At 42.7% G+C, this 15,000-nt stretch overlaps 1 protein-coding gene across 3 annotated transcripts in view; it reads left to right on the plus strand.

The window, feature by feature from the left end:
* The window catches only part of LOC139531819 (collagen alpha-1(XV) chain-like), a 93,699-nt gene that overhangs the window by 66,790 nt on the left and 11,909 nt on the right, over nucleotides 1-15,000 (plus strand). For all 3 annotated transcript variants that reach the window (XM_071328688.1, XM_071328690.1, XM_071328689.1), the window contains exons 14-28: nucleotides 1,734-1,787; nucleotides 1,930-1,965; nucleotides 2,342-2,467; nucleotides 2,777-2,836; nucleotides 2,962-2,997; nucleotides 8,582-8,623; nucleotides 9,995-10,057; nucleotides 10,252-10,287; nucleotides 10,424-10,507; nucleotides 10,872-10,937; nucleotides 11,632-11,694; nucleotides 12,240-12,329; nucleotides 12,429-12,464; nucleotides 12,878-12,931; nucleotides 13,152-13,208. In XM_071328688.1, coding sequence (XP_071184789.1) covers nucleotides 1,734-1,787; nucleotides 1,930-1,965; nucleotides 2,342-2,467; nucleotides 2,777-2,836; nucleotides 2,962-2,997; nucleotides 8,582-8,623; nucleotides 9,995-10,057; nucleotides 10,252-10,287; nucleotides 10,424-10,507; nucleotides 10,872-10,937; nucleotides 11,632-11,694; nucleotides 12,240-12,329; nucleotides 12,429-12,464; nucleotides 12,878-12,931; nucleotides 13,152-13,208 — 903 coding nt within the window. The remainder of the gene's footprint in view (nucleotides 1-1,733; nucleotides 1,788-1,929; nucleotides 1,966-2,341; nucleotides 2,468-2,776; nucleotides 2,837-2,961; nucleotides 2,998-8,581; nucleotides 8,624-9,994; nucleotides 10,058-10,251; nucleotides 10,288-10,423; nucleotides 10,508-10,871; nucleotides 10,938-11,631; nucleotides 11,695-12,239; nucleotides 12,330-12,428; nucleotides 12,465-12,877; nucleotides 12,932-13,151; nucleotides 13,209-15,000) is intronic.

Consider the following 15,000-nt stretch of genomic DNA (forward strand, 5'->3'; position numbering starts at 1 on the left):
GATTGAATGGGTGATTGAGGGACCCAGAGCAGCTGTTGCCTTGGTGAGGTCACCATGGAGCTGGACCCTCGTGACACCAATCTGGCTGCCTTGACAACTTGTATTGTAAATGATACTTTCTGACCTGCTGTGAATTGGGGAGATTTTTACTGTGGGAAGGAGGGCTGGAGGCAAATATTTATTTGCAACTGTTTCAAAAAGTACATTGGCATTTGACTTTCAATCATGAACAGTTAAGATAGTTAACGACTGATATGGTTATATAATAGGGTCAAACCTCTATACTGGTGTGTAAAACACTGCTTTTGTAAACATGAAAAAAGAGGGGCGTTTTATTATTGTTGCATGTCTGTTGATCAATCTAGAAGGAAGGCAGGAGTGACATCACTCACACACCAGTTATTGTGTGTGTCACCCAGTCTCTTAGGCAAACTGTAAAAGGAGCTCTGTGTTTATAAGCAAGTCTGCTCCCCTTTGCTACGGTAAACACAACCCCAGTCAGTGTGTCTTTCGCCCCTCTCTCTCTGTGTGGTCTAGCCTGCCTGCGCCACGCTCTACAAGCTGCCTGGCCTGGCCTGCTGTCCTCAGAGCGTGTACACAGCTCAGACTTCTCGTCTGTTCAAAGCCAGGGACCTTGATCACAGAGCACTATGGGAATTCCAACCTTTTGTGTTTGACAGAGTAGGTCAAAGTTTGCATTATCCGATGATACAGGGTCAGGTCTTTTTTTCAGCCCCCTACTGGTTAGGTTTAGGATCGGAGGTAGCTGGTTGAGTAATCTGATCCTAGTTCTGTGGTTAAGGCCGACTTGTAACTCGACTGATTTGACAGTTGCCCATGTGATCATGCATTCCCAGGTGCCAACTTCCCACAGACAGACCCCTGATTACTTGGCTCTGCTCCAGACAGCATGTAATATTGTAGCTACACACTGTTTCAATGTTTGACTGTTTCATCAAACTACATGGCTGTTATGTTTCAAATCCAACCCGACATGTACTCTAATCAACCTCCTCTTTGGTGAAGTACAGGGATCTCACAGTCATCTTTCCACAACACGTCACAATCTATTTCCATGAGATTTGGCAGTGTTTATGCTTACTTTCCCAGTGGTGAGATATTGCTCAGCCTCATGACATTTTAATCTGTACTGAATGACAGATTACGGAATGTTATTTCCCAGGCCAATAATCTCTCACTTAATCTGTTGAGAAACATTTTTAAGTTTGTTTCACGATACGATTCACAAAATACAGTAAGACCGTTAACCAATGGAGATAAAGATATTACGAGTCTAGTGTGGAAAGGTTAAAGGTTCAGAAGCGATGAAGCAGCAATGTAATCTTGGCTCCTTGAGCTAATGGCTTCTGACTGCAGCTAGATGCATCTCATGAAACATGGTCTCTCCCATTATTCTCTCCCAAAACTGCCTTTTGACTTGAGAATGTAGGAGGCTTTACTAACTGTGTGAATGGATCGCTTACAGGACATTTATCGCATGTCAGTTATGATCGTTGAAACTATGAATTGAGTTCTGGCTCTTCTGAATAGATGAATGAACTAATTATTTCTAAATTAGCCGGTGGACTAAAGAGACAGTATAGTGTCTTGCTGTGCTGTCAGATCAGACACTTCACAGCTAACTACAATCTGACAAATGGAATGATCCCATACTGGGCAGAACTACATTACGGAGAAACACATCTAATCTAAGTAATTGTTCTAACTCCCAGGGGGTTGGTGGACATGATGGGGACCCTGGTCCAGCAGGCGAGAGAGGAGAGAAGGTACGAACTATGGATATAGACCTCTGATATCCTGTGTACTGATTGCGTAGAATCTATCATCTCAAGACAGTCTCCATCTGATGTAAAAAGAGCTTCAATTTGATTGATTTAAATTGATTGAAACATTGATTTTCTTTGACAGGGTGAGCCGGGTCTGAGCGGACCTCCTGGACCAAAGGTAAAGTCAGAGTCACGCTGCTCCATCACTCCCCAAGCTTGAAGTGACCATAAAAACCACAACGACCTTTCTCCACTATTCAAACCCAAACACACTTGTTCCCCACATGTGAATCAAGTAATAATTACTGCTAATAACCAGAACCAAATAAAACATTTTTGCTATGCCTAGCCACTCCCCCATCAGCGTTTTCAGATCTAAAGGAATAACATAGGCCTAAGCTACTGTGATGCCTCCACCTTCCTGTGGGTGTAGTGGAATCCCCCTCCATAATACTTACACCCATCCAGTTCCTTCACATCTGCAAAAATGGACGTTGTAATAATGTATGCTGCTTCAGGTTTTTTTAGACTGAACCATTGTGGTTCTCTCCCAGGGGGAGCCAAGTGCTGCAGGGTTCCCAGGTCTGCCCGGCTCAGAGGGCCCAGAGGGGAAGCCAGGCCTGAGGGGCCCTCCTGGGCCACCGGGACCCCCAGGAAGGGGCTTCAGCTTGGACCTGGAGGTATGATTTCACTCATTCAGCTCTCCTGTCTGTCAGAGGGTCAACAACATACTGTACACCTGTTAGATTATTTTCAAGCTTTAGTAATGAAGGATAACTAATACTGTTCTCATAACAATGTTATGTATTATTGCATTATTATTATACACTTTAAAGTGATTTACATTGTATGTCGGGAGGGATGGGGACAACGACTCACTCTATACATCACCAATGTGTAGCACCCACCTTAGTGATGCTCGGCAGCCATTTTGTGCCAGGGGGCTCATCACCACACACCAGTTGTCATTGACTGTATGTTGTTTACAGGACATTGAAGGGTCTGGGACACTCGGTGGCTTTGGGGCAGTGATGCCCAGAGGCCCTCAGGTAAGACCACAAAGAGTGGTTTCTATATGGAGCTGCTGGGCACCATTTTGCTTATAAGACTGATATACATATGAAAATGTGTATGATTAAAACTAACAATCATTTTTACCTGGTGCTTTCCACAGGGTCCTATTGGGAAACCTGGTCCTCCAGGACCAAAGGTACTGTATGCCCTCATGTCTTATATCACTGACACAGTGAGCTTACTCTATGTACCTATCAGGCATGTTTTAATATGTTATCATGTCCCATCTTTGAAACAAATTGACTATGCTAAAAGCTAACTATGTGAGGCAGCTACTTTCAAAAACACACTTCAACCTGACATCAAATTCAACGTGTACTTGCAGTCGGCAGTCTTTTCACACCCCTTGGATGTTCGCGTGTATGACACACAGTAGTGTATGTGCTAAAATGTTGACGTGTACTAGATCCTTGGTGTGAAGTGTGACTCACTTGTTTCACCACTGACTGTGATAGATTACCTTCTTTTTTTATATTTTCAGTGGTATTGTTAACAAACACGCCCCCATAAAGAAAATGAGAATTAAAAACAGGTTCAGCCCCTGGTTCGACCGTGATCTGGCAGAGTTACTCCACCTCAAGAATTAAATTTGGCAAAAGGCTCGGCACACGCATACTCCGGCTGACTGGCTCTCATTCAGGAAAATTAGAAACAAGTGCACTCAGGCTATCCGGAAGTCCAAAGTTAGTTACTTTAAGGAGCAGTTCTTTCTCTGTGGGTCTAACCCCAAGAAGTTCTGGAAAACGGTTATAGACCTGGAGAATAAACCCTCCTCCTCACAGCTGCCCATGTCTCTTAATGTTGATGATGTGGTTGTTACTGACAAGGAGCACATGGCTGAGCACTTTAATCCTATTTGACTCAGCCATGCCTCCTTCCCTGTCCAACATCTCCCACCCCTTCTCATGTGACTAGCCCCGATGCTCCTCCCTCCTTTTCCCCTGCCCCGCTACAAAGTTTCTCCCTACAGGCAGTCACTGAGTCCGAGGTGCTAAAGGAGCTCCTTAAACTTGACCCCAAAAAACATCTGGGTCAGATGGTTTAGACCCTTTCTTCTTTAAGGTTTCTGCCCCTAGAATTGCCCGGCATGTCAGACCTTTTTAACCTGTCTCTCCTCTCTGGGGAGGTTCCCATTGCTTGGAAAGCAGCCATGGTGCGTCCTTTATTTAAGCTGATCCTATCTGTTATAGGCCAATTTCTATTTTGCCCTGTTAATCAAAAGTGTTGGAAAAACTTGTCAATAATCAACTGACTGGCTTTCTTGATGTCTATAGTATTCTCTCTGGTATGCTATCTGGTTTTCGCTCAGGTTATGGACGTGTCACTGCAACCTTAAAGGTCCTAAATTATGTCACCATTGCCCTTGATTCTAAGCAATGTTGCGCTGCTATTTGTATTGACTTGGCCAAAGCTTTTGATAGGGTAGACCATTCCATTTTTGTGGGCCGGCTAAGGACTATTGGTGTCTCTGAGTGGTCTTTGACCTGGTTTGCTAACAACCTCTCTCAGAGAGTGCAGTGTATAAAATCAGAACATCTGCTGTCTCAGCCACTGCCTGTCACCAAGGGAGTACCCCAAGGCTCAATCCTAGGCCCCAGACTCTTCTCAATTTACATCAACAACATAGCTCAGGCAGTAGGAAGCTCTCTCATCCATTTATATGCAGATGATATGGTCTTATACTCAGCTGGCCCCTCCCCGGATTTTGTGTTAAATGCTCTACAACAAAGCTTTCTTAGTGTCCAACAAGATTCCTCTGCCCTTAACCTTGTTCTGAACACCTCCAAAACAAAGGTCATGTGGTTTGGTAGGAAGTACGCCCCTCTCCCCACCGATGTGATTAATACCTCTAAGGTTTTAGAGCTTGAAGTAGTCACCTCATACAAGTACTTGGGAGTATGGCTAAACGGTACACTGTCCTTCTCTCAGCACATATCAAAGCTGCAGGCTAAGGTTAAATCTAGACTTGGTTTCCTCTATTGTAATCGCTCCTCTTTCACCACAGCTGCCAAACTAACCCTGATTCAGATGACCATCCTACTCATGCTAGATTACGGAGATTTATAGATCGGCAGTTGTGAAGAGGGCACGACAACACCTTTTCCCACTCAAGAGACTGAAAAGATTTGCCATGGGTGCCCAGATCCTCAAAAAGTTATACAGCTGCACCATCGAGAGCATCCTGACCGGTTGCATCATTGCCTGGAATGGCAACTGCTCGGCATCTGACCGCAAGGCGCTACAGATGGTAGTGCGTACGGCCCAGTACATCATTGGGGCCAAGCTTCCTGACATCCAGGACCTATATACTAGACGGTGTCAGAGGAAGGCCCAAAAAAATGGTCAAAGACTCTGGTCAACCACTTCATAGACTGTTCTCTCTGCTACCGCACGACAAGCGGTACCGGAGCTCGAAGTCTAGGCCCAAAAGGCTCCTTAACAGCTTCTACCCCCAAGCCACTGCTGAACAATTAATCAAATGGCCATCGGGACTATTTACATTGACCCCCCCCCCCCTTTGTTTTTACGCTGCTGCTACTCACAGTTTACTATCTATGCATAGTCACTTTACAAATGACCTCGACTAACTTGTACCTCCGCACATTGACTCGGTACCGGTACCCCATGTACTGTATATAGCCTCGTTATTGTTATGTAATTTTCTTGTGTTACTTTTAGATAATTTTTTTACAAAAATTTCACTTTAGTTTATTTAGTTAATCTTTTCTTAACTCTATTTCTTGAACTGCATTGTTGGTTAAAGGCTTGTAAGTAAGCGTTTCACGGTAAGGTCTACACCTGTTGTATTCGGTGCATGTGACAAATACATTTCATTTGATTTTTATTGAATTTTATTTGCCACCAATACTCCTTATAGGACACATCACTGCACTCTATTCTCCTCTGTTAACTGGCCATCTCTGTATACCTGGCGCAAGACCCACTGGTTGATGCTTATTTATAAAACCCTCTTAAGCCTCACTCCCCCCTATCCCGAGATACCTACTGCAGCCCTCATCCTCCATATACAACACCCGTTCTGCCAGTCACATTATGTTAAAAGTCCCCAAAGGACACACATCCCTGGGTTGCTCGTCTTTTCAGTTCGCTGCAGCTAGCGACTAGAACGAGCTGCAACAAACAGTTTTATCGCATCTCTTCATTCAAAGACTCAATCATGGACACTCTTACTGACAGTTGTGGCTGCTTCGCGTGATGTATTGTTGTCTCTACCTTCTTGCCTTTGTGCTGTTGTCTGTGCCCAATAATGTTTGTACCATGTTGTGCTGCTGCCATGTTGTGTTGCTACCATGTTGTTGTCATGTAGTGTTGCTACCATGCTGTATTGTCATGTGTTGCTGCCATGCTGTGTTGTTGTCTTAGGTCTCTCTTTATGTAGTGTTGTGTCTCTTGTCGTTATGTGTGTTTTGTCCTATATTTCTATTTTATTTTATTTGTAATCCCAGCCCTCGTCCCGCAGGAGGCATTTGCCTTTTGGTAGGCCATCAATGTACATAAGAATTTGTTCTTAACTGACTTGCCTAGTTAAAACACCCATCCCGGATCCGGGAGCATCCTCATCAGTAAAAGCTGACTAGCATAGCCTAGCATAGCGCCACAAGTAAATAATAGCATATAAATATCATGAAATCACAATTCCAATACAGCAAATGAAAGATAAACATCTTGTGAATCCAGCCATCATTTCCGATTTTTAAAATGTTTTACAGCGAAAACACAATATGTATTTCTATTAGCTAACCACAATAGCAAAAGACTCAACCGCATATTTTCAAAAATGTTCTACCGCATAGGTAGCTATCACAAAACCGACCAAATAGAAATATAATTAGTCACTAACCAAGAAACAACTTCATCAGATGACAGTCTTATAACATGTTATACAATAAATGTATGTTTTGTTCGAAAATGTGCATATTTGAGGTATAAATCGTAGTTTTACATTGCAGCTACCATCAAAAATATCACCAAAGCAGCCAGAATAATTACAGAGAGCAACGTGAAATACCTAAATACTCATCATAAAACATTTATGAAAAATACATGGTGTACAGCAAATGAAAGATAAACATCTTGTGAATCCAGCCAATATTTCAGATTTTTAAGTGTTTTACAGCGAAAACACAATATAGCATTATATTAGCTTACCACAATAGCCAAACACACAAATGCATTTATTAGCAACAAAAGGTAGCGTTCGCAAAAACCAGCAAAATATATAAAATTAATCACTAACCTTGGACAACTTCATCAGATTACAGTCTTATAACATCAGGTTATACAATACACTTATGTTTTGTTCGAAAATGTGCCTATTTAGAGCTGCAACCCGTGGTTATACATTGTGAAAATGTATTCCCCAGAATGTCAGGAGATATTTTGGACACTCACCTAATCTGACCAAAGAACTCATCATAAACTTTACTAAAAAATACATGTTGGATAGCAAATGAAAGATACACTGGTTCTTAATGCAACCGCCGTGTTAGATTTTTAAAAATAACTTTACGATAACAAACAGCTTACGTTATAGCGAGACAGCGCCCGCCAAAACGGCAGATAATAGAAATAACATTTTCCACAGAAATACGAAATAACATCATAAATTGTTCTTACTTTTGCTGAGCTTCCATCAGAATCTTGTACAAGGAGTCCTTTGTCCAGAATAAATCGTTGTTTGGTTTTAGAATGTCCTTCTCTCCTGTCGAATTCACTCCACAAGGCTAGCCAATGTTGATGACGTTCCCAATTTCTCTCGACGCAGAGAACGGAAAACTCCAAAAGTCCCATTAAACGTTGAATAAACTGATGAAACTCGGTTGAAAAAACCTACTTTATGATGTTTTTCTAATATGTATCAAATAAAAACAAAGCCGGAGATATTAGCCGTGTATACCGAACGCTTATCATAAGACAATATGGAGGTTCTTCCCGCGCCTAGGTAGAGAAAGGAAATTCTGGACACGTCATTCCAAGAGCTCTTGTTCGACCTCAGATCAAGCTAGACACCCCATTCCACCTTCCACTGCCTGTTGACATCTAGTGGAAGGCGTATGCAGTGCATGCAAATCCATAAATATAAGGCAATTGAATAGGCAGGCCCTGGAACAGAGCATCGTTTTCAGATTTTTCATTTCCTGTCTGGAAGTTTGCTGCAAAATGAGTTTTGTTTTACTCACAGATATAATTCAAACAGTTTTAGAAACTTGAGAGTGTTTTCTAACCAATAGTAATAATAATATGCATATTGTACGATCTAGAATAGAGTACGAGGCAGTTTAATTTGGGCACGATTTTTCCCAAAGTGGAAACAGCGCCCCCATATTGACAAGAAGTTTTAAATAAAGTTACATTTTTAAAAAACATCCTACTGCACACCACTTAAAGTATCAATCATATGAATCACAGAGTCAGTATACAGGTGTATAAGATCATAGGACTGAAATCTTGCAATACTTGTGTATGTGCTTCAAGTGGTTCTAAGAATGAAATCATCTGGTGCGAATGTGGCTATAAAGTTTTCACTGCCCTGCATAAACTAGAACTGTGTTGGTATTTGTTGTGAGTGTGCATGTTCTTGGGTTCATTTCTATCTGGTATGTGCTAGTGGCACTACATATTCTGTGTGTTAGAAGATGTAGTTCTACATACATGTAAAAGGTTCCCATACTGACGGCCATTTTATTTCTCCTTCACAGGGCAAAGACGGGCAGGACGGGCTTCCTGGTGTAGCGGTAAAGGTGGGTCCCCACTACTCAACTGGTTCCCATTTATCCTCTCAGAGGAAGTGCAGCCTTCCCCACCATGTGCATTCTATTAGCCCGCTAATTTACAATGAATTCCTCTCTGACACATCTGTACACAGGCAGGGCCAGTCGTCCAGGCCTCAGGCACCGTACCTCACATGCACCAGCACCACCACCTCGATAGAGACATCAGCTAGCATTAATGTGAAAGTTCAGATATCATTAAAGGGAAAGTTCACCCCAAAATCGAAGTTTGTAAACTAACTACAGTAATTCCAATCGTTCCCACTCTTTTGGGATTGAGTACTGTATTTTCCCATCTGGTTTGATGATGGAGTGCTGCATCAGATGACCTGGCCTCCACAATCATCCGACCTCAACCCAATTGAGATGGTTTGGGATGAGTTGGACCGCAGAGTGTAGGAAAAGCAGCCAACAAGTGCTCAGCAGTATGTGGGAACTCCTTCAAGACTGTTGGAAAAGCATTCCTCATGAAGCTGGTTGAGAGAATGCCAAGAGTGTGCAAAGCTGTGATCAAGGCAAAGGGTGGCTACTTTGAAAAATCTAAAATATATTTTGATTTGTTCAACACTTTTTGGGTTACTACATGATTCCATATATGTTTTTTCATAGTTTTGATGTATTCACTAGTATTCTACGATGGAGAAAAGAAAAAAAAAAGAAAGAAAAACCCTTGAATGAGTAGGTGTGTCCACACTTTTGACTGGTAGATATATACAGTACCATATACAGTACCAGTCGAAAGTTTGGACATACTTTTATTAAAAAAATGTAAATAGGAGGGGGGAAACAAACTCAATATACTTAAAGCGAAATCAAAACTGTGTATAAATGACAATGGACCTACATTCATACAGTTTCTTGACTGTCCAGCTCACTAATAATCACTAGACAGTCAGGGGGCATCGAAAATTCCCAAAATGATGAACAGAGGACTATTTTTTGCAAATTTTGACCAATTTTCAGTGTGGCCTTCCGGACCTCGTTGATGACCGAATGAAAATGAAAAGAGTAATTCTATACATACAATCTCCTCATTATGATAAAAAGGTTTTCAGAAGTATCACTCATTGATGAGGTCTACTATCATAGGTACGCAGATGAGGTAGTTAGTTGGACTTGTTCCTCAATTTTGGGCTGCTCTATGTGGGTTGGTCACTCACTAGCATCTCAAACAGATCTAAAAACTCTCTTATTTTAATTTGATACTGTTTTTGTCTACTAATGTTCTAAATAATGTTATTTTATGTTTTGTGTGGGCCCCAAGAAGAGTATCTGCTACATGAGCAATAGCTAATGGTGATCCTAATAAATAATCCATCAATTTCATCTCTGTTCCTCTAGGGGGAGCCTGGTGCTTCGGGAGCAGCAGGGTCCTCTGGGCTGGACGGACTGCCAGGGCACACGGTCAGTACTTCACTTGCCTTTTGCTGACCTATTCAATCTCCTCTATTTGCCTTTTCTTTTTAACTTCTTTTGATTTTAAAATATTCTAATCTGTCTTTATACCCTTTACATTTGTTGTCATAGGTTCCTCATAAAATGGTCTCAGGTCTCAGTTATGTTTTGTCGTTATAGTATTTGCCCTTTCTTCCATGCAGGGAGTGAAGGGGGACGGCGGTGATATGGGACCAAAGGTACAGTATCACTCCTGCTGACTCCATTCATGTCAATATGTTATGAGATCATCGATTTCGACTGGCCTTCTGGAGCCAACCAAGCTGGCCCTGTTCTTCGTTCTTCTAACACTGTGTTCTATGTTCTGTGTGGTAGGGAGAGAGAGGTCAGGATGGCCTCAGTTTCCCCGGCCCTCCAGGACCTCCCGGGCCTCCAGGACCAGTCATCAACCTCCAGGATGTAAGTGGATCAACCATGAAGAGATCCTCATGAAGGACCTAGGGGCTAGGGCCTAGGGGCTAAGGAGTGTTTCTTTACGGGGACAGTTATCCAGTTTACTTCTGATTTATTGAGTTACTCAGCTGTAATTTTAACACCACACTAATGGCAGTATAGTATGACTTAATCCCTTAAAATGACCAGTAATCTCAGTTTCGGGAGGCACATTTTATTGGTTAATATTATACAGTAATGAGCTGTTATTAGAACAATTACAAGTGTTACAAATTACATTGTTATCACTCCTACTGATGAGCTCAGATGGGACAGTTTTAATGTGGATGTAGATATTGATGTCACTGCCTCTCCTCTCTGTACTCCTCAGCTCCTGGTCAACGATACAGAGGGTGTGTTTAACTTCTCAGGAGTGCTGGAATCTCAGGGGCCCAGAGTGAGTAGACTTAGGCTTGTTGTGTGTGTGTGTGTGTGTGTGTGTGTGTGTGTGTGTGTGTGTGTGTGTGTGTGTGTGTGTGTGTGTGTGTGTGTGTGTGTGTGTGTGTGTGTGTGTGTGTGTGTGTGTGTGTGTGTGTGTGTGTGTGTGTGTGTGTGTGTGTGTGTGCGTGTGCGTGTGTGTGTGTGTGTGTCTCCTTCAACAGTGACACAAAGTGTTTTGTGTATCCCACGGACAATTAGGTCCAGATTATGAGAGATGCATGTTGAAGTATTTATCTGTGATTGATAAGGAGGTTAATTCTACAGTGTGTAGTTTAGTTTGTTCCATTTCTTGGTACATAAGTGTTAGATAATTCCTTGAAACAGACTGTTGTTTTTTTGTATGGGTGAATAACTGACAAATAGTCACACAAATCAGATTTTCTCTCTTGCTGCTCAGAGTATCTGCTGGTAGGTTACAGTACCATGGTACTATGTCTGTCTTTTCTCTATTGCAAAATATACAATATGCGGCCCACACTTCTGGCATGAACTTGGCAGTGCAAACTTTATACAGTCTAATCGGACAGGTACATACTGATAGAGACACTGCAGCTGTCTGTTTCAGTGACTCTGTTTTAATTCATTATTAATGTAGTTATTTATTTCAATTATTAATACATGATCTATTCACTGACTATGATTATTCCCAGGGGCCACGGGGTCCAAAGGGGGACTTGGGGATGACAGGTATCATGGGGCCTCCAGGCCTAAAGGTATGTGTGTGTTTGTGTTATCTGTCTTTGTTTTGGGTTTAAGAACTCCACTAGAGGTTAACTATAGCTGGGTTTACTATAGCATAACCTTTTGCTATAGGAGCCTTTTCCAAACAGGATTGAATGAACATCTAATATACAGGCTCAAAGGATTCCAATCAATTAAAAGTGTGTGAAACTAAACACCAAGTACTCATGATTAAAGCTACGACCCCGGTTGCTGCACACTATTGATGTGTAAAAGCCTGCTAATGTGTTCCAGACTGTGCAGCCATAGACAATATATAACTGATTCAGTCTAGGCCCATGTAACAACATGAATGAGATTATTATCTAATGTTATCCTTTCTCTGAGAAGTGCTCAAGGTGCCTCAACATGCATGTGCTGCACATTACCCTTGGGTTCATGTGTGTGTGTGTGTGTGTGTGTGTATGTGTGTGCGTGCGTGTGTGTGTATGCATGTTTGTAATCTGACTGCAAGTGTATGGACAGTATTCATATCATCTTATTGTGTGTGTCTGTGTGTCTGTGTGTGTGTTTGCAGGGCGAGAAGGGTGAGCCAGGGGTCATGGTTGCCGCTGATGGGTCTATGATGTCTGGACTCACAGGGCCACAGGGGCCCAAAGGGATCAAGGTAAGTCTTACACACACTACTTCCTGGGTCAAAGTTCACATTGGCTGCCTGGGCTCTAGTTGTGTCAGACACTAACTTTGTTTCCTGACTCCTTCGCAGGGCGATTATGGTGTACCTGGACCAGCTGGCGTGATAGTAAGACTTTATTGGTTTCTCAGTTTGATAACGGACCTATAATAAACAACTGACTCTCGTGTGTGTTATGTTGCCAATACAGCTCTGTGTGTGTGTGTGTGTGTGTATGGGGGGGGGGTGTTGTTCCCTACACTGAGTTTGGAGTAATCCCTTTGTAGTAACTAACCCCCCCTCCTCCTTCTTTGTGGTGCCGCAGCTGCTTTCATTCAAAGTGTTTTGGAACATTTTTATCAGGCCAAGTCCATACGCACATACAGGCCTGCTTCTGGGTCCCCTATCCAGCCAATGCATATTTTCAGGCGTACTACGGACCTGTGATGTATCCTCATCCGCAGTGCACCTGCTGACGCGTGAAATACAAAAGAGAAACAGTTCTGGTCCTTCAAAGGTTGCTTTGTTGTTGTTTTTTACAGGGTCCCATTGGGCCAGAAGGACCCAAAGGAGAATATGGCTATCCTGGTCGTCCAGTAAGTACAGTACCTCACATTTTGATTTGAGCCATTCCTTTAACATCGTAGGCCTGACATGATAACAACAGCAGTAAAAACAAAAGATGATTCACATATAGTGTGTTTTTCAAACCCAAGGGCACGACATTGGGTTACACAAATAAACAGCACTACAGAGTATGATCATATCACTCCAATGCATTTGACCGTTGGTGATGTGGTGTGTCTCTCGCTACAGGGTCGTCCTGGAATTAGTGGGCATAAAGGAGACAGAGGAGACGCTGTGGTTGTGTCGGTGAGTTGAACCCTCTCCCTTCTTTCCTCCGTCTTTAGATGGGTCAGTCACGAGGTTTGAGAACCACTGCACTATTGCCATCTGAAGGTGGCGCCCCCTAGCCAGAACCTCTTTCCATTCCAGCCACCACCAAATATTAGACCTAGACCACACACGGCCCATGAACCACATGGTTGACCGCCTGACACCGACTCACCACACAGCTGGTAAAGATGCCAGTCGACACGTTGGCATTGGGAATAGTTGTTTAACAGGCAGTCCTGTGCCCAGACAACCCCAACATACGATGAAAACAACCGGCTTATTTATCGACGGGCACTTGAAAGCACCCCGTAAATAAAATAGCTTTTGTTGACTTTTAACAAGACATCTTTCCTCAACATGTGTCAGAAGTCCCTGGCCCATCCTCTGTGTGCGATGAAGCAACAGTGTGTTTGTTTTTCAGGTCTGTCCATGTGCTGTGGTGTCTTAGACACTTTTACTGTTGGTTTAACTGGCTGAACAATCTTAACCAGACCTTACAGTATATACAGACCAGTCAAAAGTTTGGACACACCTACTCATTCAATGGTTTTTCTTTATTTTTACTATTTTCTACATTGTAGTAACCAAAATAGTGTTAAAAAAAATCTAATTATGTTTTATAATTTAGATTCTTCAAAGTAGCCACCCTGTGCCTTGATGACAGCTTTGCACACTCTTGGCATTCTCTCAACCAGCTTCATGAGGAATGTTTTTCCAACAGTCTTGAAGGAGTTCCCACATATGCTGAGCACTTGTTGGCTACTTTTCCTTCACTCTGCAGTCCAACTCATCCCAAACCATCTCAATTGGGTTGAGGTCGGGTGATTGTGGAGGCCAGGTCATCTGATGCAGCACTCCATCGCTCTCCTTGGTCAAATAGCCCTTTCACAGCCTGGAGTTGTTTTTGGGGTCATTGTCTTGTTGAAAAACAAATGATAGTGCCACTAAGCGCAAACCAGATGGGATGGCGTATCGCTGCAGAATGCTGTGGTAGCCATGCTGTTTAAGTGTGCCTTGAATTCTAAATAAATCACTGACAGTGTCACCAGCAAAGCACCCCCACACCATCACACCTCCATTCTTCACGGTGGGAACCACACATGCGGAGATCATCCTTTCACCTACTCTGGGTCTCTGCGTTGGAACCAAAAATCTCAAATTTGGACTCATCAGCCCAAAGGACAGATTTCCACTGGTCAAATGTCCATTGCTCGTGTTTATTGGCCCAAGCAAGTCTCTTCTTATTATTGGTGTCCTTTAGTAGTGGTTTCTTTGCAGCAATTCGACCATGAAGGCCTGATTCACGCAGTCTCCTCTGAACAGTTGATTTTGAGATGTGTCTGTTACTTGAACTCTGTGAAGCATTTATTTGGGCTGCAATCTGAGGCTGGTAACTCTAATGAACTTATCCTCTGGAGCAGCGATAACTCTGGGTCTTCCTTTCCTGTGGCGGTCCTCATGAGAGCCAGTTTCATCATAGCGCTTGATGGTTTTTGACCTTCATGTCTTAAAGTAATGATGGACTGTTGTTTCTCTTTGCCTATTTGAGCTGTTCTTGCCATAATATGGACTTGGTCTTTTACCAAATAGCGCTATGTTCTGTATACCACACCTACCTTGTCACAACACAACTGATTGGCTCAAACGCATTAAGGAAATAAATTCCACAAATTAACTTTTAACAAGACACACCTGTTAATTGAAATGCATTCCAGGTGACTACCTCATGAAGCTGGTTGAGAGAGTGCCAAGAGTGTGCAAAGCTGTC

The sequence above is a fragment of the Salvelinus alpinus genome, chromosome 10 (assembly GCF_045679555.1).
Source record: "Salvelinus alpinus chromosome 10, SLU_Salpinus.1, whole genome shotgun sequence".
Taxonomy (NCBI): Eukaryota; Metazoa; Chordata; class Actinopteri; order Salmoniformes; family Salmonidae; genus Salvelinus; species Salvelinus alpinus.